The following is a 24,654-nucleotide window of genomic DNA, read 5'->3' as shown; positions in this document are numbered from 1 at the left end:
CAGGCTCCTAGATATTTTTCTTCTCTGACCTGTAGGCTTCATCCTATCAAACCTTTTTGATTATCAATATCAGCACACTTTCCTGAGTGCTGGTTATATGCTTTTTATATAGATCAAATAATTTAATCCATAATAACTCTGTGAGGAGGGTAGTTTTATCCCAATTTTATGCATGAGAAAATTGAGACTTAGATGATCTTATATAAAGTTACACAGCTACTAAATAAATGATAGAGAGGTTGAGACAGGATTAGAACTCAAGACTGTCTGACTTCAAAGCCAGTACCCATGACCATTATTCTTTTCTGTACCACAAGTATCATTCTCAGCAACCGCCTCAACCATCTCCCTGTCTACAGTCATGCTTCCCCTAATTCATGTCCCTCCTTTATTTTAAATCCTTCAGTGACCACCCCCCACCTTTGCCTGGCACTTGATAAAGTCCAAGTTTCTTACTGTGGACTACTGCACCCCCCATGCTCTGACCCTTAGCATTCTCTTCGATTTTGTATCTCCCCTCCTCACCCCTGTGTTCCAGCTGTGCTCAACTACATGTAGCAAGTCAGATGTATCTTTTTCCTTTGTACACTGTGCCTTTTATTTACTTCCTCTAATTTTTTGCCTGACTAACTCTTGTTTGTCCCTTAAGACACAGTTTAGGTCTCTCACACACTCCTTTGAGAAACATTTCCTATCTCTTAGCCCCAGTCTATCTTGGTGCACCTCCTCTGTGCTCCTAGAACACCCTATGCTCTCCCATAGCACTCTCACACATTTTTGTCATAGTCATTTTCACACCTAGAACAAACAAATCAATTGTTCACTATTCACCTCTTCCATTAGACTGACAGCTTCGTGAAGAGAAGTGCTATTTTTAAATGCTTTTTTTGAAACTACAGTGTCTAGCACATGGGGGCATTCCTCAAATATTTGTTGGCTAAATAAAATGCTGTGAATGGAATCATTTAAATTGAGCATAAAAGTACCATTTCTTGTACACATTGATTTTTATTATCTTATACACATTGTTTTTGATTTTGATTTGGAGGTCTAGATTCTGAAGCAATGATTTGTTCTATAAGGTCACTTACACCTTGGAGTCATACGTAATTGACACAGGGTTTGCCCTCTTTATGTCAAATTGGTGGGAATTCTAGCTCCAGAGTTCTAGAATGGCTGTACAATCCCTGTAAGAAACTTGGCATCTTCAGGTTACCTTGGGAGATTTCTCAGAAAAAATAGTGGAAAATATAGAGTTGCCTGATTATGGTGGGAGATATTTGTTCCAAAGTGGTAGAAAATAGTCTTTGTTAAGAGTTTTGGATTGCATGGTATAAATGATGGTTCTTGGGGCACCTGGATAGCTCAGTTGGTTAAGCATCTGGCTTTTAATTTTGGCTCAGGTCATGATCTCATTGTTGGTTTGTGAGATCAAGTGCTACATAGGACTTTGGGCCAACAGTGAGGAGCCTACTTGGGATTCTCTTTCTCGTTCCCCCTCTGTGCTTAGTCTCTCTCAAAACAAACAAACAAACAAACAAACATTTAACAAAATGATTCTCAGAGTTTCCACAAACTTCCTAATTGGTGCTTTTACAGTCTTCCTTTGCCTTTGGACCTACAACAACTTCAGGTTCTTTACTTGTAATGAAGGATGAGGGTTACTGCCTGTCTGACAGGGCTTAAACAAGTATGTACCTAGTTTTTTTCTAAGAAACAGTTTTATAAGTGGTATTAACAATAATTTTTTAATGTTTATTTATTTTTGAGAGAGAGAGGGAGATACAGAATCCCAAGGAGGGATTGGCAGCACAGAGCCCAATGTAGGACTCAAACTTATGAGCAGTGAGATCGTGACCTGGGCCAAAGTCAGAAGCTCAACCGACTGAGCCACCCAGGTGCCCCTTAAGTGGTATATTTTTAACACGTTTCTTAATTCTCTTTGTTAATGGGGGGGGGGAGAAAAGGAAATTAATCTTCACTCTTGTGCTTATTGTCTGTTGCGATGGCTATCTTTATTTAACAGTTAAAGTAGTATATAATCAAATAGAAGACTGTGGTGTTCAAGTTCATTTCTTGGGTAGGGCAGGTAGGATGGTAACCTTGTGCCTTTTGTCTTTGAGGATAGAGAGTGAGGAGGGGACACTTTACTCTTCTTTTCTAAATATCACTGAAATTCAGTTTTTAGCCTTTTGGAGGAGAGAATGGGGAGGGATTGGGAGGAGTCATGAGAGGGGCTCTTGGGTGCTAATAATGTTGAATTTATGTATTCACCTTGAGAATTTATTGATGTATACACTTATGTTTTAGGTACTTTTTTGTATGTCTCATATCAATAAAAATATTTTAAACAATTTAATTTAGACGTTTCTGTCTTTAAACATTTTCCAAGGAGTTTATGGAAGAAGTTAATGGTGAGGCTCTTTCCAAGTGCCATTATTTTGCACAGCCCACCACAAGTGGAAGAACCTTGCCCAAATGGTGTGTAGACTGCAAGTGGGGTTGGAGAACAGTAAAAGGAGAGATTAGTGTGGGCAAGAGTAGTCAGGGGAAACAACATAACCATTCATCCAGTAAATATTAACTGAGTATGAACCATGTACCAGATGCTGTGCTAATACAGAAAACTTAAAAGAAGAGGGTGCCTGGGTTGGCTCAGTTGGTTAAGCGTCTGACTTTGCTCAGGTCACGATCTCACAGTTCATGAGTTTGAGCCCCACATTGGGCTTTGTGCTGACAGCTCAGAGCCTGGAGCCTGCTTCAGATTCTATGTTTCCCTCTCTCCCTACCCCTCCCCAGCTCATGCTCTGTCTCTTTCTCTCTCTCTGTCAAAAATAAATAAACATTTAAAAAAATTAAAAAGAAAACTTAAATGAGATTGGAGGTCAGAGCTGGAGGGAAAAATATGATCTGGGAGATGTTAACTAATCTTAAGATGGTTACAGATCCCTACTACTCTTTACAGAATGTACAGAATGATAAAAAACACGTGCTCATTTAGCATTTCTTGTTTACTAAAAGCTTTATATACATGACTCATTTATCATTTAATATTCATAATACGTCTCTGAGATAGGCACTGCTTCTAGTATCTCATCTTAATCCCCTCTAGTAGATGAGGAAACTGAGATAAATAGATGCCTCAAATCACTTACTAGGTAATAGTAGAGCTAGGATTCAACCCTGACTGTCTGGCTCCCTATTTCTCTGCTCAGATTTACTACGCTGTGTGAAGTTAATGCAAAGAATATCGGAAATGTAGGTTGACCTGGAGACTCTGTTCAAAGACCATCAATAACCCTGCTCAGGTACTCTGTGATTTATGTGTTTTTTGGAGCTCTTTGTGAATGCCTTTTCTTCTTTTTACAGACATGGCTGGATTCTGCCAAAGAAATAAAAAAGCAGGTTCGTGGTAAGTGAACATAGCCCTTTTTATAGTTCTTTCTTTCTTTTAGTAGGTCAGAGGATTTTCAACCATTTTCTGGCCATGAGTCACTTTAGAATCCTGACTATGGCAGATGGCTCTGGAATTGAGATAAAGCCTTCCCCTAGAAGGAGGAGATTCCAAATAGAAAGATACAGCAGAGGTGAACACTATTGAGATGTAGGTCAGATCTGGACTTTTTTTTCTTTACAACGAGGCACAGTTGGGCAAGATTGGAACGGTTGAGAAAAACAGGTTAGAGAAGAACAAAGATAAGGAAAGAAAAAGGATACGGGAGTCCATTCTCAAAGGAGTTTGCTACTTGGTCCTGTTCTTTTAAATTGTTCTGGACTGTTGCATTCTAACCTTCTTCATGTTTTCCTCTCTGTGGTTCTTTTTGTCTGTTTTCAACAATCTTCTTCCAAACAGTTCTTCTGTTAGTAGAACAAGAATTCCTTGCCAGTGGCCCTCAGACACTGTGGCTTTCTCCTAGCTCCAAGCCCCCTAGTATATATTATGTTGTACCTTCTGCTCAGACTGTTGTCCTGAGGTAAATATATCTAGGTTGAAGAAAGCATCGTTTAGTATTTTGTAGCTCCAGGTCCAATGGGCTAGCTAAAGGGTAGAGACTGTTTTCTTACTGTTTATGACTAAATGTACTTTAGTTTATATTTAAGGAAACTTCTAGAAACTGCAGAGGTTATTCATCATGGTTAGAAAGTTTTAATTCTGTCACCTGGAAACAAATTTTATTTTTCATTTGTTTCTTAAAAGAAAACAACTTTGCTATGGTGATATGTTTTCCTTTAGACCCTATTTATAATTTATATTTCTCGAGACAGAAAACCAGAATATATCTTTGGACTGGCAACTCCCCCTATTCGTTCCTTGCCTATAAAATGTTGTTTTAAATGCAAGTCAGAGCAAAAAAAAAATTCAGAATATTTGAGATACGATGAGAAAAACATAACTCCAGGCCTCTTTCAGTGAAAATTCTTTTTTTTTCTTTCAGTGAAAATTCTTAAAAATATTTTTTAATTTGAGAGAGAGAGTGATAGAGAGAGGGGGAGAGGTAGAGGGAGAGAGGGTCTTCAGCAGGTTCCACACTCAGTCAGGAGCCACATGCCAGGCTTGATCCCACAACCCTCAGAACATGACCTGAGCCGAAATCAAGAGTTGGATGTTCAACGGACTGAATCACCCAGGCACACACCTCAATCCTCAGGAACAAATGATTACATAAGAAGACTGATAAGGAAGAAAAGTAAAAACAGAATTTATGATGAGTTGAGAAGAATATCTAGTAGATTATCTTCCTGGCTATTAAAAAAAATCTCTCGCTAAGACAACGAACCCATGGGGGTGCCTAGGTGGCTCAGTCCATTAAGCGTGCGACTTGGGCTCAGGTCATGATCTCATGGTTCGTGGGTTCACAGCCTGCAGCCTGCTTCAGATTCTGTGTCTCCTGTCTCTGTCCCTCCCCCACTCATGCTGTCTTTCTCTCTGTCTCAAAAATAAATACGTATAAAAAAAATTAAGAAAAAGAACCCATATTTGTCGTTAAAAAAACAAAACAAAACAGGACAGGGCACCTGCATGGCCCAGTTGGTTAAGCATCCAACTTTGGCTCAGGTCATGATATCATGGTTCGGGAGTTTAACCCCCAAGTCAGGCTCTGTGCTGTCAAAGAAGAGCCTGCTTTGGATCCCCCATCTCCCGCTGTCTCTACCCCTCCTCCACTTGTACTTTCTCTCTCTCTCTCTCTCTCTCAAAAATAAATAAACTTAAAAAAAATACCCTACAACACAACAAAAACCTTCCTTTAACATTGGAAAGAAAAACTATGTTTGTAATACAAACTTAAACAGGGGATCAAAATGTAAATATTTTATTGAGCCAAGGAGAAGATTGACTTAAAAAATTTTTTTTAAGGTTTTATTTATTTCTGAGAGAGAGAGAGAGAGAGAGAGAGGCAGGCAGGCAGTGTGAGCAGGGGAGGGTCAGAGAGAGAGGGAGACAAAGAATCCAAAGCAGGCTTTAGGCTCTGAGCTGGCTGTCAGCACAGAGCCAGACGTGGAGCTCGAACCCACAAACCGTGAGATCATGACCTGAGCTGAAGTTGGGTGTTCAACCGACTGAGCCACCCAGGTACCCCGACATTAACCTATTGCAAAGATTTTGTTTTTTTATTTTTAAATGTTTTTCATCATACAGGTAATATATGCTCAATGTGAATAATTGAAATATTATGGAAATACATCATAGAGAAAGTAAAAGGCCCCTAAATTCTATCCTCCCGATACAACCACTGTTAAGTTGGTATAAACTACAAGATTTTTTTGTAGGCATATATAATTTTTTGCCTTTCACAAATACAATTATGCTGCACAGTATTGTCCCTGCTTGCCCACAGGAGATGAGTTCTAGGACCCCTAGTGGATGCCTGAAATTGCAGATAGTACCAAACCCTGGACATATGTGTCTGTGATAAAGTTTAATTTATAAATTAGGCACAGTAAGAGCTTAACAACAAGAACTAATAATAGAACAATTATAATAATATGCTATAATAAAAGTTATGTGAATGTGGTCCCTCTCTTTCAAAATATCTTATTGTCCTTTACTCATCCTTCCTATGATAATGTGACATGATAACACGGCTGTGTGATAAGGTGAAGGGAGGTGAATGATTTAGGCACTGTGACCTAGTCTTAGGCTACTATTGATCTTCTGACCACATATCAGGAGAATCATCTGCTTCCAGATTGTGGCTGACCACGGAAAGGTGAAACCACGGATAAGGGGGGGACTGCTATGCATCGTTATGTATTATATATTGCATTATATTATGTATGCATTATGTATTATGCTATATGTAGTTTTAAAATTTGTTTGAATAGGTGGTAGAAATACGTGGAGTAAAATTAAAAGTTACAGATGAATCTAATGCAAGGTAAATTTCCCTTGTATCCCTGTTCTTTAATTCTTGTGTTCTTTCCAGGGATGCACATATACATATTTTAATGTAAATATATGTATATTTATGTTATGTCTTAATATAAATATAGTTGTAACAATATTTAATATGAATAGTACCTAATACATATGTATTTTATATACACATTATATTTAATATGTATATTTTACATAAATATGTATTTAGTAGGTATACTTTATATNTTTGGAGTATTCTTTTAATTTTTTATTTTTTATTTTTATTTGAGAGAGAGCGAGCCTGTGAGTTGGGGAGAGGGGTAGAGGGAGAGAAAGAGAGAGAGAATCCTAAGCAGGCTCTATACTTCACGCAGAGCCCAACACAGGGCTTGATCCCATGACCCTGGGATCATCACCTGAGTTGAAATCAAGAGTTGGATGCTCAACCAACTGAGTCACCCAGGCTCATAATTTGGAATATTCTTCATACCAGCATATATAAATTCACTTTGTTTAAAAATTTCTTTTTTAATTTAATTTTAATTTATTATTATTTTTTCTTTCTTTCTTTTCTTTCTTTTTTTTTTACAAATTCTCTTTTCTGGGGCACCTGGGTGGCACATTCAGTTAAGCTCAGGTCATGATCTCATGGTTCATGGGTTTGAGCCCTGCATCGGGCTCTGTGCTGACAGCCAGCTCAGAGCCTGGAACCTGTTTCAGATTCTGTGTCTCCCTCTCTCTCTGACCTGCCCCTGCTCATGCTGTCTCTCTCTCAGAAAAAAAAAAATTAAAACTGCAACAACAACAAATTCTCTTTTCTCTCTCTCTCTGTCTTTTTTTAAAGTGAACTTTATGCCCAATGTAGGGCTTGAACTCACAACCCTGGGATCAAGAGTCACATATTCCACCGACTGAGCCAGCCTGGCACCCTGTTTAAAAATTTTCTTAATGACTGCGTATTTGTAGCACCCTATATATATATACATAGATACAGGCAGTCCTGTAGATGGACATTTTGGTTTGCTCTCAGTAGCTTGTAGTAACACACACACACGTTTCTGTAGATAACTTCCTAGAGGTAGAATAAAAAAGTATGAATATCTAAAATTGAAATAGATATTCGCCAGCAAGATTTTTTCCATATTAAAAACATCTAGAAAGTATGGAGATTAACGTAAGAAATATCTATGTACACATTACCCAGAATTAACATTTGTTAACATTTTACATTTAAAATAGAATAGAATAGCGCCTAGAAGTTTTATCTTTTTTGTTTTCCTCTAAGTCTTATCCCCTTCTCTCCCTATCCATAGAAAACTATTTTCATAAGTTTGGGGTGTTTTAATCCATGTTTTTAATTTTTTCTTATATATCCCATACTTACATCCCACACATAACATCACTTTGTCTGTGTTTTCTCCCCCAGGCCCAACATGATCCATTTGAACCTTTTTCTGAGGTTTGTCATCTCTCTCTCTCTCTTCCCAGCTTAATTCCCTTGGTTGTGAATAAGAGCGATCTCCCCCACTGAGTATGGCAATCCACCTCCACCCCTTTCTGGAATAGTGTACAGCAAAAGCAAGAAATCCACATACCTTCTGTATATACTGAAAAGTACAGATCTATAACTTACACAAATTATATTTAAAACATTCTGTAGTCTGGGTGTGCCCCTTGCAGATGCATCTTTCTCTCCTTTTCCTGCAGAGGTCACAACTGTCCTGGATTTTGTTTTGGTGATTTCATTGTATTTTTTAATCATTTTTATTACCTATGAATACATACCTAAAAATATTGTTTTACCTTTTTGAACATCATGTAAATTGAATTATATAATAGTTAATCGCTTGTAACTTGCTTTTCATATTCAACATGAGTTTTGGAATTCAGGTGAAAAGAAAATTTCACAAAACAATTCTTAATCTTTACTATGAGGGATATCCTGATTTTTGTTTGCTTGCATTCTGTTTCATTTTTTAAAATGCTGATTTTGACCTACTAAACTGATTTCACAATGGATCATGATCCACAGTTTAAAAACACACTGGATTTAGGATATATGCCTGAAAGTGTTAGATTATAGGGTATGTTTAAGTTTAACCAGATATTGCCAAATTGCTCTCCTTTACATTGATTGTAATAGTTTACCTCCCAACCAGTAGTAGTATATGAGAATTTCTAGCTTCCTGTGTCCTCAGAAGGCAGGAATTTTTTTCAATCATTAATTTAAAATATTTTTGACATAATTTCAGGCCTAACAGAAAGTTCAAAGAATGCTACAATGAATTCGTGGATACTCTTTTCCCAGATTCCTCAAATGTTAATATTTTACTACATTTGCTTTGTCTTTTTTTCTCTTTATCTATACAGTCACATACGCACATAGTTTTTTTCTCCTGAACCATTTTATTTTTTTATTTTTTAAATTTTTTTCCTGAAGCATTTTAAAGGTGCGTCTTGGCAGCACTTTTCACAGTAGACAAAAGGGAGAAACAACTCAATGTCCATCAATAGATAATGGGTAAACAAAATGTGATACACACTCATACACACACACACACACACACACACGTATCGCATGTACATACATACTTACAGGGGAATATATACTCCTGTATAGATGAACTTCGAAAACCTCAAAGTGAAATAGCCAAATATTAATGGCCACATATTGTGGCCACAGTAGATCTGTAGAAACGAAACAGATTAATGGTTGCCAGTGGGTAGAGGTGGGGAGCAGTGAGGGAGTGACTGTGTAATGGATAGAGTCTCCTTCGAGAATGGTGAAAAGGTGTTGAAACTAGATAGAGATAATGGTTGTGTAACATTGTGAATGTACTAAATGCCACTGAATTGTACACTAAATATACTGAATTGTATACTTTAGGATGGTTAATATGAGAACAAAAAAGAGAATAAGTTGCAGTTATGATATCTGTCTACCCCTAAAATATACTAAAATCTAGGAATTTTCCTATATAGTTATAATAGTTATTAAGAGCAGGAAATTAACATTGAAGCAATACTGCAACCTACAGACCTTATTTATCAGTTGTCCACATAGTATTCTTTATAGCAAAATAAAGTCTATGGTGACATTTTGCATTTAATTGGCACATCTCTTTAGGTTTTTTTGATCTGGAGCAGTTCCTGAGTCATTGATAGTTTTGAAGAGTCCAGGCTAGTTATTTTATAATTAGTATATTTTATAATTATACTTGGTATATTTTATACTTTGAGTGTGTCTGATATTTCTTCTTGGTACATGAATCTTCAGCTTATGCACTTGGTGGGAATGTCATTGAAGTGTCGTTGAGTGAGAAGGCAGAGATTTTAATGTTAAAAAATTTTAGAGCTTTTCCAGCCACCTTTTTCCCCCCTATTAAATATTCTCCATAAGATATTACTAATCTTATGTATCATATTCTAGGAACAGTCACTGACTAAAGCTTAACTTTAATATTTTTTAAAAATTCCAAGTGATTAACATTTGATAGTCTCTCTATTGCATTTAACTCTGAGCTAGCTTGCAGTAAATGAGTATCTTCATTAGCAAGATCCCAAACTTGCACCTCTTACATAGAGAAGAATGGGAACTGAAAATCTGGGTTTCTCTTCTTACAGTTGCTGTTAAGAAAAGCAAAAGAGTTCGTATTTGAGACATTTTGGTTTAGATACAGTTATTTCTAATACAGCTAAACTTTCTTGTTTTGGGTTGAATGGAGAGAAAAATACAACCGGAATGCAGGTGTTTGTTTTTGTTTTCATTTGATTATGTCTAGTAGCATAAAGTCATTGGTGGCCCTGGATTACTGGATAATTTTAATATGTTAGTACCTCTTTTTCTCTGAAGCTGTAGGATCCTCATATGACCTTCACAACAATGCTGTGAGATTAGTTACTTTATTTCCTTCATTCACTCAGCAAATATTTCTTGAGCATCTGTGTTCTACCAAGCACTGTTTTGAACGCTAGAGATATGCACCAAATAAAATAGCAAAAGTTCTTAGCCCCAGGAATTTGCATTTTATTGGGAGGAGACAAAGATTATCCTTTAAAGAAGGTAAATGTTTATATTTAATACGTAGCACATGTACAAAATTCAAATGATATAAAAGAGTATACCATGAAAACAGGTCTTCCTCCTACCTTTTCCCCCTATCTTATCAGTTGTCCTCTCCAGGAAAACTGGAGTTCCCCTTCCTAGTTTACCAACTACTATAACTGGTTTCTTATATATCCTTATAGGGATTGCCTATGCGTATGTAATCGTACCTGTAACATATACTTCTTTCTACCCTCTAACATTCTTGGTTGCTTTCTATATGTATACTATTCTTGGCCTTAGTATGTTTTCACCTAACACTGTATCTTGGAGCTACATCTTCTCTTGCTAAATGAATATATATTTAGGTTGCTTCCAGACAGCAATAGATAATTATGTTTATTTTCCCCACCAACCATAGGTGTTATCAAGTATTTTATATTAGTTACCTAATACAGAGCTCAAAGAGACAAAAAATCACACTTTCAAACTCTCTTAAGTGGTTCTAAATAACTTTTTCTTGGGGTGGCCTGGGTGGCTCAGTCGGCTAAGCGTCTGACTTCACCTCAAGTCATGATTTCACGGTTCATGGGTTTGAGCCCCGCATCCGGCTCTGTGCTGACGGCTAGCTCAGAGCCTGGAGCCTGCTTCAGATTCTGTGTCACCCTCTCTCTCTCTCTGACCCTCCCCTGCTCATGCTGCTTCTCTCTCTCAGAAATAAACAAAACATTAAAAAAAATAACTTTTTCTTTCTTAAATAAATATCAAATCTTTCCACAAACATGAGAATATTAAAAAACCTCAGGAAAAGAAAACTTTGAATATTTTAGGTGCTCCTCTAACAATCAGAAACTTAGGCATAAGCATAAAATTCTTTTGTGTTTACCTTTACAGGTGTCCCCTGGAATTTTACATTTAATGTCAAGTTTTATCCGCCTGACCCAGCACAGTTAACAGAAGATATAACAAGGTAAGTTTATTAATGGTTAAATATAGAATAAGTAATTCTCATTTTCATAAGCTCTGGGAATTTCCTTATTTGGAACTGAAGAAAAATTCTGTGCTATTAAACTTTAGTTTCTAGTCACTTCAAGGCAGGTTTGCAAATAAGTGGGCCTAAAAGCCTTGTTTATCTGTGATGTGCTTGGAGGAAATTGGCAGGGGAATTAACCTTGCTTCTCATGGGCATTATGACAAGTTATGTACAGGACACCTATAAACCCCATGCCCTCCAAAGGGCAAGATGTAAATATTGTGGTAAAATAGCTCTACTACTTTCTCTCTTTAATACTCCTTCCCCACCATGTTTTCTATTAGAGGGATCAAAAAAGCAGAAGCCTGTGTTACTGTTGTGTCTTCTTAACTCCCTTTAGGTACATAATCCTCAGTATGTAGGATCTTCAGTAGTTTTTGAGCCCACTTAATTTATGAAATAACTCTTGTACTCTTTGAAAACAACTTACTGATTTATTTTAGGAAAATGGCCTTTATTGGATTCTATGTAAATATTAATATTAAAAAAGAAAATGGAAAGCCAGCATATTTATAAATACTATTATACATATTTATATCCACAACATTCTTATACATAGTAGGTGCTTGGCAAATGTTTGTTAAATTGAACTGTTGGTTGCTGAGAAATGGCTTTCTAATTCTGCCTAAGTAAACTCTGAGTGTTAAGTACCATAAAACCTTGGTTTGCGAGCATAATTCGTTCTGGAAACATGCCTGTAATCCAAAGTACTTCTATATTGAAGCAAATTTCCCCATAAGAAATAATGGAAACCCAGATGATTCGTTCCATATAAAAATTTCAGTACTGTAATATAATACAAAATAATAAATACAAAATATAAAGAAAAATTAACAAATTAACTTGCACTTAACTTTGAAAACCTTTGTGGCTGGTGTGAAGGAGACGAGAGAGGAGGCTTAAGAGAGGAGGCTTATTGTGTAGGACGACTTCACTATCAGTAAAGGGATCACTTCTATTTATTGGCTCAATGGAATCTTTTTCTTTTCGTGCAACTTTAACAAGGAACCTATCCAGGGACACTTGCTTTTGCCTCCTTTTGAGGAGTTCATGGAAATTGACAATGCATTGTCATTAAACAGATCCATCGCTCAGACTGCCTTGGCCTTATTTGGGTGGTGCTTTTCTACAAACTTTGCACTGTTTTCCCCCATTTTACACATCTCCCTAATCTCATTTGAAATGAGGGATTCTTCTGCTTTTTTCTCCTCCTCCTCTTCTCCAGACGAGATGCAGACGTAGACTTCCTATAAAATCTTGCAATTTCAGCCACTTGCATACCTTGTTCATACTTCTCAATAATTTCCTTTTTAACTTCCACTGTAATAATCTCCTTCTTATTACCACCTTTCTTTTCAACCTTTTTCTGCCTAGGGGTTATTGTATATGCTTACACAGATGTTGACTACAGTATTAATAAACTCTTGTCATCTACTCTACTTAATTTAACTGGCAGTAAGGCAGCAAGGAAGGGGTCTATATCTGCAGGCAGCCTGACCTAGAATGAAGCAAAGCATTCCTAAGCTTACTCTTGTATGGAAAAGCAAAGGACTGTCCATCGGTGCTTTGAAGTGAAAAAAAATACACTAGTGCCAGTGGTGGACACCTTCCAACGTTCTGAAAAATCACTGATTTCGACCAGATACCATGGCCTGAGACTGAGCATCAGAGCATGAGAGGCGATCACCCACAATCCTGCAGCAAGAGAGAGAACATTAGCTCAGTTGTCATCATGTGACATTCTGCATCATGTACTATTCGTATTGCAAGACATCGCTTGTTTATCAAGTTAAAATTTATTAGAAATATTTGCTCACTCACAAAACAAGTTACTTAAGGTTTTACTGTACTGTGAAATTAAAAAAAAAAAAATTCTTTGTCTAGGTAATCCTTAGTACATTCTTGAAGTTGAGATGTCCTCTCTGGCCCGAAAAAATTGTTTTGATTATTTCATTTTCACATGTAATATTTTTGTCTCTTAGAGTTGCTTCTTATTCATCTTCATTGAGGTTGTGTATAAAACAATACAAATCCCTGAAATTTTTTGCTAATTATCCACATTTTAGAGGAGATTAAGATTCTTGTGATTTGGTTGGCATTCCTCTTTTTTTTAAAACATGTATGTAGTGCCTAATTATAGGTAGCAAAATGAATGTTAATATCTGTATTATTCAACATCTTATTATGGTCTAAGCAAGGATATAATTCTAATTAATACAGGAATTTTCAATTTAATCATATCTCCCAGCTTTCCTGTTTGGTAAAACAGTTTATATTGGTCGACTCAATTAGAAAAAGTGCTAAGGAGATCAGGATCACAAGTGTAAACATTATACTGATGGAGATGAATGCCTAACATATGTAGGGGCACTTGGTTGTTTGTTCTACTGAACAATTTTAACTCCAGTTTGAATTCCCAACAATGTAGTACACTGGTGGAATTAGTCTTACAAGTTGATAGTGAATGGAAGACTCTATGCACCTTAGCCTATCTTGAAGAGTAAATATCTGAAAATGTTCAGATCCTAGTAAAAGTGTGTCAATAATGTCATCTTTGTATATGAGGGACAATATCTACATATTTGGCAAAGCAGTATGATACAAGGAGTCCAGTTTTGGAGCCAGTCTTTATTACTATACGACACTGAGCAAGCTTAGTGTTTGAAACTGCCTCTCTATCTTTAATCTGGGAATGATACTTAACTCACAAGTTTTGTCATGAGATAATTTATGTGTATATGGTACTTAATAAATCAATAAAATATTAATTTCTTTGCCTCCTTCAGACTTTTCCCAGTATCTTTTCTTTCTTTCTTGTTATTGAAGATATAATTGACACACAGTGTATTTGTTTCAAATGTGCAACATAATGATTCAATATTTGCCTATATTATGAAATGATCACAATAGGTCTCGTTCACGTCCATCACCACACATACTTACAAAAATGTTTTTTTCTGGTGATGAGAGCTTTTAAGATCTACTCTCTTAGCAACTTCTTTTCTTTTTAAATTGCCTTCCAAACATGAGTCCAACATATTTAAAGGGTGTTGTTTTTTTTTAAGTTTTTATGTGGGAAAATTTTAAACCCACAAAAGAAGAAATACTAGTATGATGAGCAACCGTATACCCACTACCTAGGTTGAACAATTATTAGCATTATCTCATATTTACTTCATCTGTCTTGTTTTCCTCCCTCCATCCCTCCCTCTCAATCCCCCTTTCTTCCTCTTTCTCTATATTTTGTTGTTGGTGGTGCTGACCCAGTAACATTTTTTTCTCTCTTGGCTGTAGATATTATCTATGCCTCCAACTTCGAAAGGACATAGTTACGGGACGTCTGCCCTGTTCCTTTGCAACCTTAGCATTATTAGGTTCTTACACCATCCAGTCTGAGCTGGGGGACTATGACCCGGAACTTCATGGTGCAGATTATGTTAGTGATTTTAAACTGGCCCCAAATCAGACCAAGGAACTTGAAGAGAAGGTCATGGAACTGCATAAGTCATACAGGTAAATATGTCTCCAGGGTTTTTTTTCTGTTTGTTTTGGCAATAAGTTTAAGCCCTTGACCTGGTTTTGATTTGGTATTTGTCTTGGAGGGAATGTGGTGCTGTAGAGAGTCAGCTCGATCCCCTCCACTGTTTGACTTTGAGAAGGTCATTTAAGCCCTTGGAGCCTCTGTTTTCTCATCGGAGTAGTAGGTGTTGCATTGTAGGGTGAAAACTAAATGAGGCAATATATGTAAAGCACTAAACACTGTGTCTGGTACATAGTAGGTTCTCAGTAAATGTTAGCTATTGTTACCTTTTTTTCAGATTTTAAAATTATTATGCCATCTTAGATACTTTAAGATCTTTAAAGCAGGGTTCTTAGGATATATGTACATGGATAAACTTCAGAGGACCCATGAAACCCCTGAAGGTATTTTTAAAAGTCTTGATTGAATTCAGTGCTTTTTCTCATGGAAATTGTTGGTAATGTTGGGAGGTATCATCATACAGTGATCAAAAGCAAGGACTGGGCTGGGTTAAATCTTGGCTCTGCTGGGTCTTGACCTTGTGACCCCGAGTTATTCACTTAACCTCTCCAAGCCTCAGGTTACTTTTTTTTTTTTTAATGTTTGTTTATTTGAGAGAGAGACTGAGAGAATGAGCGAGTCAGGGAGGGACAGGAAGAAGGAGACAGAGACTTTTAAACAGGCTCAACACTATAAGAGCAGAGCCCGATGTGGGGCTTGAACTGCGAAATCATATGACCTGAGCCAAAATCAAGAGTTTTGGCTGGGGTCATGATCTCATGGTTCATGAGTTCAAGCCTTGCAACTGGCTCTGTGCTGACAGTGCAGAGCCGGCTTGGGATTCTCATTCTCTCCTCCTCTCTCTGCCATGCTCTTAACTGAGCCACCCAGGTGCCCCAAGCCTCAGGTTCCTTTAACGTCCTATGGAGATGATTACCTCAGAGTAAATAGGGCAATGGCTAGGATTAGAAAAGATACTGTGTGGAAAAACTTAATACAGTGTCTTACACATTGTCAAAATTACTCAAGTGTTAGCTAATATTTTTTAAATTTAATTTATTTATTTTGAGAGAGACAGTGTGAACAAGAAAAGGGCAGAGAGAGGAGGAGAGAATGAGAATCCGAAGCAGGCTCCACAGTGTCAGCACAGAGCCAGTTGCAGGGCTTGAACTCATGAACCATGAGATCATGACCCCAGCCGAAACCCAGTCAGAAGCCTAATCGACTAAGCCACCAAGGCGCCCCAGTGTTAGCTAATATTAAAGTGCCAGAATAATTTGTGTTTCTTTCTACTGTACATCCCATTGTTATTTGAGTGACTTGCTGTGGCTAAATTTTACAGCCTGCCTTAGCTTATTAACATGAATGGCTGATCTTGGCCTTGAGTTAGTACCCTGAGTTATGTTAGTGAGAGTTAGGAGAATCCAGCTGTCTTCTAAGCCAGACATTTAAAACTTTTGTAAATATGTGAAATAATGTCACTTTTCTTTACTACAGTTTAGGAAAATATTGTTATTTTTCACATACACAAAAGTTATGAATGTTAAAATATGAGTTTATTATTATTCTTTAAAGATTTAATAAACATTAAAACATTTTTCTTAGTTTTAATTTCTTTTTTTTTTTTAATGTTTTATTTATTTCTAGGAGAGAGAGAGAGAGAGAGACAGCGTGAGCAGGGGAGGGTCAGAGAGAGAGGGAGACACAGACTCCGAAACAGGCTCCAGGCTCTGAGCTGGCAGTCAGCACTGAGCCCGACACGGGGCTCGAACCCACGAACCGCGAGATCATGACCTGAGCAAAAGTCGGACGCTTAACCAACTAAGCCACCCGGGCGCCCCTTTTAGTTTTAATTTCTAATGTAGTAAATATTGGTAGATATAACCCACATAAAGAAAAGCTCTTTGGAACCCTTAGTAAGTGTTGAGAGTGAAGAGATCCTAAGGCCAAAGTTTGAGAGCCACCGACCTAGACAATGAGATGGAAGCATGGGCTCTGGAATCAGCCTGTCTTACTTTGAGTTCAGACTCTGTACCTTAGTAGTTTTATGTCTCTTAGGAAATTGCACAAGCCCTCTGAGCATCAGTTTTCTCATCTGAAAAATAAGGGTAATGATAGGAATTTTGTGAATGTTAAAAATGTGAAGTGATTAGCATAGTGACTAGTATACAGTGAGAGTATTTTTTAGCATAATAATTCCTAACCCCATTTTACAAGTGATGCCTGTGAATCTGGGTTTAGAGAACTACTTTTTGTAACTTAACTGAATTTAAGCCCAAATAAGTGAAATGATCTCAAGAGACAGGTGGATATGGTCCAGTTGATGTTCTGTTAGGTGTATGAATAGAAATTAAGTAGTAATAGATCTCCATGACTAGAAAATTGAGAGGTAAGTCATCTTGGAAGTTACTTGCTCCTTTTCGGAAAGATTGGCATGCTTTACAAACAGAAAGCCGATGGAAAATTTAATTATGTCCAACAACATGGCACTTTAAATAATCCAGAGAACCTTCTGCTGAGGCTTACTATGCATCGAAAAGTACAAGCAAATACCATCCTGTTCTCAGATAAATAGAAGACTGCCTATAAACATGGAACCCTTAGTTGGTGGCCCTTTGCCCAGACAGAGACTTTGAAGCTATAATTAACTTTAAATTTATACTAGCAAATCAACCTTTAAAATGAATTGCCCTCCATTTATGGGTACTAGGAAAGTATGTAAACTTGTCAGTTGTCCCCCACTTAATTATCTGAAATCTCAGCCCTTAATTAGGAGATGCAACAAACATTATTAAAAGGCTGTCACATAACATTGGGACTCACTGAATGGCTCTGTATCCGGACCACACTTGCTCAAAATAAATACAGAGAAACTTTGTTTTAGTTTCTCTTTTTAATGAGCAGGACTTAACCAGTGCCAAACCTCTCTGGTTAGATGCTTTTGTAAGTTTGCAGTTCTTTCAAGTTGTAAATTATGAGGTGGTACTGAATAAATTCCTAATGGTTTAGAGATATCTAACCTCTTCCCAGCTAGTTTTCCAAGATTTCAGGAGTCTTGGAAAATTTAGGAGAAACTATGATCTTTAAAAAATTTTTTAAATGTTTTATTTATTTCTGAGAGAGAGAGACAGCATGAGCAGGGGAGTGTCAGAGAAAGAGGGAGACACAGAATCAGAAGCAGGCTCCAGGCTCTGAGCTAGCTGTCAGCACAGAGCCCGACGCGGGGCTCGAACCCACGAACTGTGAGATCATGACCTGAGCTGAAGTCGGACGCTTAACCGACTAAGCCACCCAGGCGCCCCTATGATCTTTAAAATTTTAAGGTGAAAATAATTTAAATTTAATTTGTGGTATTAAATTTATAAAATAAATGTGTTGTATTTACATGTACAGTTCTGTGAGTAGTGGGATTATAAGGGATTTTCGTTATTTCCTCCCACGTTCTCATACAATGAATCTGTACGATTTTTATAATCAGAAGAAGCTTCCTGAAACAATTTTGTTTTGCCATTAGGTAGCATAGAGGAAAATAGTCATTCATGCAGAGAGACAGTCTGGCTGGGGATATTGAGGTCTAAGCAGGGTGGAGAGAGTTATTCATGGGTAAGGGGCCAGCCTGGCATGAGGAGCCAGAGCTCAAACAGCATGAAGCGGGCACATGGTGGTAGTTATCAGAGGCAGAGCAGATTGAGAAGGGCATCCTTGTGGGGGTAAGGCCTGCATTGGGTGGAGGCCATCCACACAGGATGGTACCTGATGCAGGGTGTTGAAACCTGGGCAGGGTGAAGAAGATGTCCATGTCCAGTGGAAGATAGCCTACCACTAGAAGTCAGAACCTGAGTGAGGTAATGAGGGCATCCCTGTGTGGGGAGTAGCTCAGCATGGAGAGTTCAGAATCCAGTCAAGGTGAAGAAGGCATCCATGTAGGGGAGGAGTCAGTGGCAACAATGAGAGATTGGTTATATACAAGGGGTTGATCAAATTAGTATATTAATGATAATGAGAATCAGAGTTCTTACTGTCAGTAAAGGGTGATACACAGTATGGAAAGGGAAAAACCCTGTGGTATTTTATTAAAACTGGAAATTTCAATGCTAACTCATGATTTCTGATAGATAGATGTATAAATAGGCGCACACACACATATACACATATATACATATGTACTAACATACTCTAACTCTACATGGTTTCAGAAGGAGGTGCTTAAAAAACAAGTGATCAGAAGGATACAGAATCCAACTTGGAGAGACTCCCACTGGCCAAATCTGGTCCAATTTAAGCACTAAAATAAGGAGAAGAGAACTGATTATTATTGCATTGAATAAAGTGAGAATTTCTGATTCCATACTGATACAAAGGAATAAATTGAAAGTTTAATAAGGAATAGGATATTCAAAGGTTTCAAAATACATTCCCACAAAATTGTTATCAGTTACAAGAAGATAAATAGGAATTGCACAATGGAGAAGCCTAGCATCATCTTGAGGGGACAAATTGAAATTGTGTACCTACCACCTGATAGGATGCAGTGAGAACACAGAGCCACTTCTGTGCTATTCTTGTCAAAGATGCAAAACCTGAATCAATTTGTGGAGAAACATCAGGCCCAAACTGAGGGGCATTCCATAGAATAACTGGCCTATGATCCTTACAAGGTCAAGATTATGGAAGTCCAGGAGAGATTAAGGAACTGTTCTAGACTGAAGACTAGAGACACAAACTCGATGAAACTCCTAATGCTCACTAAGCTGGGCCTTTGTGCTTTACAAAACATTTTTTTAAAAGTTTATTTATTTTGAGAGAGAGAGAGTGCAAGCAGGGGAGAGAGAGGGAGAGAGAGAATCCCAAGCAGGCTCCGCACTCTCCGTGTACAGCCCAATGTGGGGCTCGAACTCACTAACCGTGATATCATGACCTGAGCCAAAATCAAGAGTCAGATACTTAACCAACTGAGCCACCCAGACACCACTGTACAGAACATTTTTTAAACAAATGGCTAAACTTGAGTGGGGTCTGAGGATTAGATAGCAGTAAGGTGTTAAAAGGTATTCCTGCTTTTGATGGTTGTATTGAGATTACCTAGAAGACTGTCCTTGTTTGTAGGAATTACACATTAAAGTGTTGGGCGTAATGGGTCATCAGGTTGACAGTTTGCTCTCAGTTCAGGAAAAAACTATTTGCATTGTAAGTAACTTTTAAGTTTAAGTGTGTGTCAAAAATGTTTAAATTATAGTAAAAATTTTTAATGCAAACATCAGCCAAATTTCAAATATAAGTATTATTTTCAATTAACAAGGAAATTCATAGGTTTAAAGTTAAAGATCTCTTCTTACTACTTGCTCTTAATATAATTTATTTATATTTTTAAAATATATAATTATTTAAGTAATCTCTATACCCAATAGGGGGCTAGAATTCATGACCTTGGGATCAAGGGTCATATGCTCTTCCGACTGAGCCAGCTAGGTACCTCTGCCCTTAATATAATTTTAAAGCATGCTTACTTAGAAAAGCCTTTAACTACATAGTTTGAAATTGAAATCTGTATTTAAATTCACCCCATTAATAATGTCCCTTAGAGTTGGAGGAATAAGGATAGAGAAGATTTTATCATGATTGCCTCATTTAATATTTTAAAATTTGCTTTCAAGTTCAAGTGATCAAAGTTATTTCTCTTTTATGAATTATGTGTAAATGTTCCACTGTACCATCATCAGAAACCTAAAGTTGCAATAATAATAAACATTAATATTTTGCAGAGCAGTTTCACAACCATTATCTCATTTTATCCTACTAATCACATTCATTCATTAGTAAAGATAAAAAAAAGTCATTGCCTATCCTAGTCTCTGGAATTAGGTATTATTATGAATCTTACTTTATAGTTAGGGGATAGAGGGAGACACCAGGTCACCACTCTCAAGTGCAGGACGCATGATTCCAACTTGAATAATGCGACTTGAGTCCTAACTAAAGCCTCCTGTCTTAAACTTAGAGTCACAGCTTGCCCGTAACTATGTTATCCCTGAGGGCCTATTTCTTCATCAGCAAAATCAAAGCGTTGGACTCTATAATCTTCAAGCTCCAATCCAGCTACAAAACCCTAAAATTAAAAAAAAAACAACAACCTAAAATTCAAGCCATCAATAACAACAACAACAACAACAACAGCTATAAAATGATTGGGAGTAACCTTAACTAGAAAAGTGTGTAACTTATATGGGGAGAAAACAACCTATAGGGAAAACAACCCTATAAAACTTTCCTGAGATGTTTTTAGTGACTTGAATACACAGACTTGCATATGTGTTAATTTTCCCACTCTCCTTTTTGTGTCTTCACTTTTAGCTCTATTAGTAAATAGAATTCAGGTGTGATGATTTCGTGCTTGTGAAAAAAAAGTTTATTTAAGGAGGCTGAGTCATTATCAGATCTGCATCCTCTCTCCTGAGATTTTGGTTATTGTTCCAAGGAACCCTTTGTTCTTTTTAATGAGAGTAAAGACAGATGGGTTTAGAAGAGATTTTTTTCCATTAAATGAATAGGCAGGCCACTGCTGCTCTGTATAGTTTAAGGCAGTCCTCCGGGAAACAGGCATTTACTTGGTTTTTCTTTAGTGGAGGGGTGGCGGCATTATTGATAGTATGAAGTTATATTCGATTGGCCTGAATTATGTGGCACTAGGAGTGATATCTGTTTCTTCAGAGCTCAATGTAACAGCTCATGAGCACTTTTCAAAAGAGGAGAAAGTTATAAAGAAGAAGGAAAGAACATCACAGTGAGCATTTAGACAGTGAGACTGTTTTCAAACACATCTAATTCATTATATGCCTAGTAATGAAGACATCTTAATAGCAGAGAAAGCAGCCCCATTATCTACATGCTTCTATTAACCAATTTATTTTGTTTAGATCAGTGGGCAGAACACCATCTGTTACCAGAAATTTTCTTTTCATCAAGCCTGCCCCCATTAAGAGTCGCCAGTTAAGTAACTTCAGCTGCCCTCCGGTTTAATTTCCATAATAATTCAGGAGTACAGAGAGAAAGAGGCAGCTAAGAGGATATTGTAAATTGTACCATGCCCTCAGAGGATTTAGTTTGGTCGCCTCCTTGGCAAGAAGAATTAGTGGGAGGAGTTTGTGTGTGTTAGAGAAACAGTCTGAGGAGAGGGAGGGGTAGAACGGACGGTGGAAGCTTTAAGGAAACAGTTAAGCAAGATTAGTTTTGAAACCTTTTTTTCTAATAGCTTTTTGGTGACTTTGTTTTTCTCCGAGATCTCTTTTACTAAGGTATATTTCAGTGATTTAGACACAGGTAGTGATAAGAATCCTTTTCCCTGGTATTCTTTCAGGACTACAAAACATGTCCATGTACATATTGGTATATATGTGTTTGTGTGTTTCTATGAAGTGCAACTAATATATGAGTGTTATGATTGTAGATGTTGGCACTGTGATGCTGAATTTTCGATTTTTATTCTACCAAAGGTCCATGACTCCAGCTCAGGCTGACCTGGAATTTCTTGAGAATGCCAAAAAGTTGTCTATGTATGGTGTTGACCTTCATAAAGCAAAGGTAATGATAACTTTGGCCTTTATTAATGAGTATGTATTAGACCTGGGTCATATAATGTTACCAACTTTCATCTGGGGTATTACGAAACACTGAAAAAAGATAGTTCTTTTTAGAATTTTAAGTGTATAATTTGAATTGCCCCTTTGCAATCCCACCATCAGAATACAGTTTCACGTCCAGGCCCCTCTGAGGACCAAAGATATAGCACCTAGAGCAGAAGTGATATTTTCCTAAAATGCAGATGCATTTGAAAATATAAATATGGCAGCCAACATCACCTACATCAGAATCACCTGGAACATTTACTAAGTATACAGATTCTCAAGCTCCTCCCAGATTTACTGAATTGCTTTGAACAAAACGCTAGATCTCCAAGCTTACTGAACATCTCAAATCACTCTCATTCACACCTGAATCTCACCTGGGAACCATTGGCTTAAGGTAGTGGCTCTCAAAGTGTGGCCTTGTAACCAACATTTAGCATCATCTAGGAACTTGTTAGACACATTTCAGGCCCCATCCCAGACTTGTGGAATCAGAAATACTGCAGGTGGAGCCCAGCAATCTCTGTCTGTAAGCTCTTTCTGTAAACTTTCCAGGTGATTCTAATGGACGTGGGATAAACCACAGTGGTTCAGTTGGAAACTACTGGGTTAGGAATTGTAAACTTGAGCTTTAATGGTTGTTCTGCCTCATATAACCTAACAGAATATTTAAGGGAAGTTGCTTGATTTCTCTCATCTTCAGCTACTGAAGTGGCTGAGGTTGGTGAGGGTGTGTGTATGTGAGGAATTTGTGAGGGAATGGGCTCAAGGAATGATATGAAGTTCATTTTTTTGTTTTTAGTTTTAGAATTAAAAAAATATTTTTTAATTTTTTTTTTTTTTTTGAGAGAGAGAGAGAGCACGAGTGGGGGGAGGGGAGAGAAAAATGGAGACACAGAATCCAAAGAAGGCTCCAGGCTCTGAGCTATCAGCACAGTGCCCTATGTGGGGCTCGAACCCATGATAATGAACCAAGCCTAAGTTGGACACTTAACGGACTGAGCCACCCAGGTGCCCCGATATGAAGCTCATTTGGGGGAACTTAACTAGGATGCATAATGAGGGGGCTCAAAACCATGTCCAGTGAGAAAGCAAAGGAATAGAGATACTTAGCTCACAGAGGAGAAAGTTTAGGGGAGACATAGCACCTGTCTTTGTGTATTTGAAGGATAACTGTGTGAAGTAGACATTTCACTATGGCTCCAAGTATAAAGCTAGAGCTGGGAAAATGAAAATTACAGGGAAATATTACTCAGCTCGGTTTGACAGACTGCCTAACGGAGCTATTCTAAGATGGAATGGACTACCTCATTCCATAGCGAGTGTTCTGTCACTGGAACTATTCCAGGATCGGTCAATAATCTATTGGTAGGAATTTAGAAAAGGACATTCAAACATCTGCTGTGTGATTGGACTAATATGACCTTTCATGTTTCTTCCACCCTGAAAATCTGGTATCTGAAGATTTTTTGTTCTTTATTAGAGTCTGTTAATTCTAATAAAATTTCATTGCATGTTAGTGTTTTGTTTTTTTTTCTTAAAATATTGCTCTGGATTGTTTTGGGCTGGGTACTTCTATGAATCTCTAAAATAGATGGTAGGAACATCAGAACTGAAATTGTTTGGTTTTGCTTCTCAGTTGATGCTGCAGGCTGATACCAATGCCATAATTATCAGGAATAGATGAAGAAGTCAGGCAGCATCTTCCTTTCCCAAATGTTGTAAAGCAAATTGTTTCTCCAAAACATATAATTAAGAGAGAGATGTAGTCATACCCACAGGCTTTAAGAATTTAAGAGGGCATTTTCTGGGAAATTCTCAGTTATATAGTCATTGAGTTGGGGCTGTTTATAATTTTTACTTCTCAGTTTTTCTTGTTCATAACACATATGGCATTAACGTGTTTCTCTATACTCATTTAGGGGAAAGGAGTAGTCACGAAACATTTAATTCTAGGTTTTGATTACCTATATAAATAATTGTCTGTAGAGATGTATTCAGGTGAAATTTATTTTCCTTATTAGCAGACAGGGATGATTAATATATATTTAATTTTAAAAATTACTAAGGAAGCAT

At 37.3% G+C, this 24,654-nt stretch overlaps 1 protein-coding gene across 21 annotated transcripts in view; it reads left to right on the top strand.

Annotated features, from left to right (window-relative positions):
• Positions 1–24,654, top strand: part of EPB41 (erythrocyte membrane protein band 4.1) — a 198,345-nt gene that overhangs the window by 108,700 nt on the left and 64,991 nt on the right. For all 21 annotated transcript variants that reach the window (XM_077775926.1, XM_077775916.1, XM_077775925.1 and 18 more), the window contains 4 exons: positions 3,370–3,412; positions 11,298–11,373; positions 14,731–14,949; positions 22,447–22,534. In XM_077775926.1, coding sequence (XP_077632052.1) covers positions 3,370–3,412; positions 11,298–11,373; positions 14,731–14,949; positions 22,447–22,534 — 426 coding nt within the window. The remainder of the gene's footprint in view (positions 1–3,369; positions 3,413–11,297; positions 11,374–14,730; positions 14,950–22,446; positions 22,535–24,654) is intronic.

The sequence above is a fragment of the Crocuta crocuta genome, unplaced genomic scaffold, assembly GCF_008692635.1.
Source record: "Crocuta crocuta isolate KB4526 unplaced genomic scaffold, BGI_CrCroc_1.0 scaffold127, whole genome shotgun sequence".
Taxonomy (NCBI): Eukaryota; Metazoa; Chordata; class Mammalia; order Carnivora; family Hyaenidae; genus Crocuta; species Crocuta crocuta.
The sequence above is the reverse complement of the archived record's forward strand: the minus strand, read 5'-3'. Positions and strand labels throughout refer to the sequence as shown.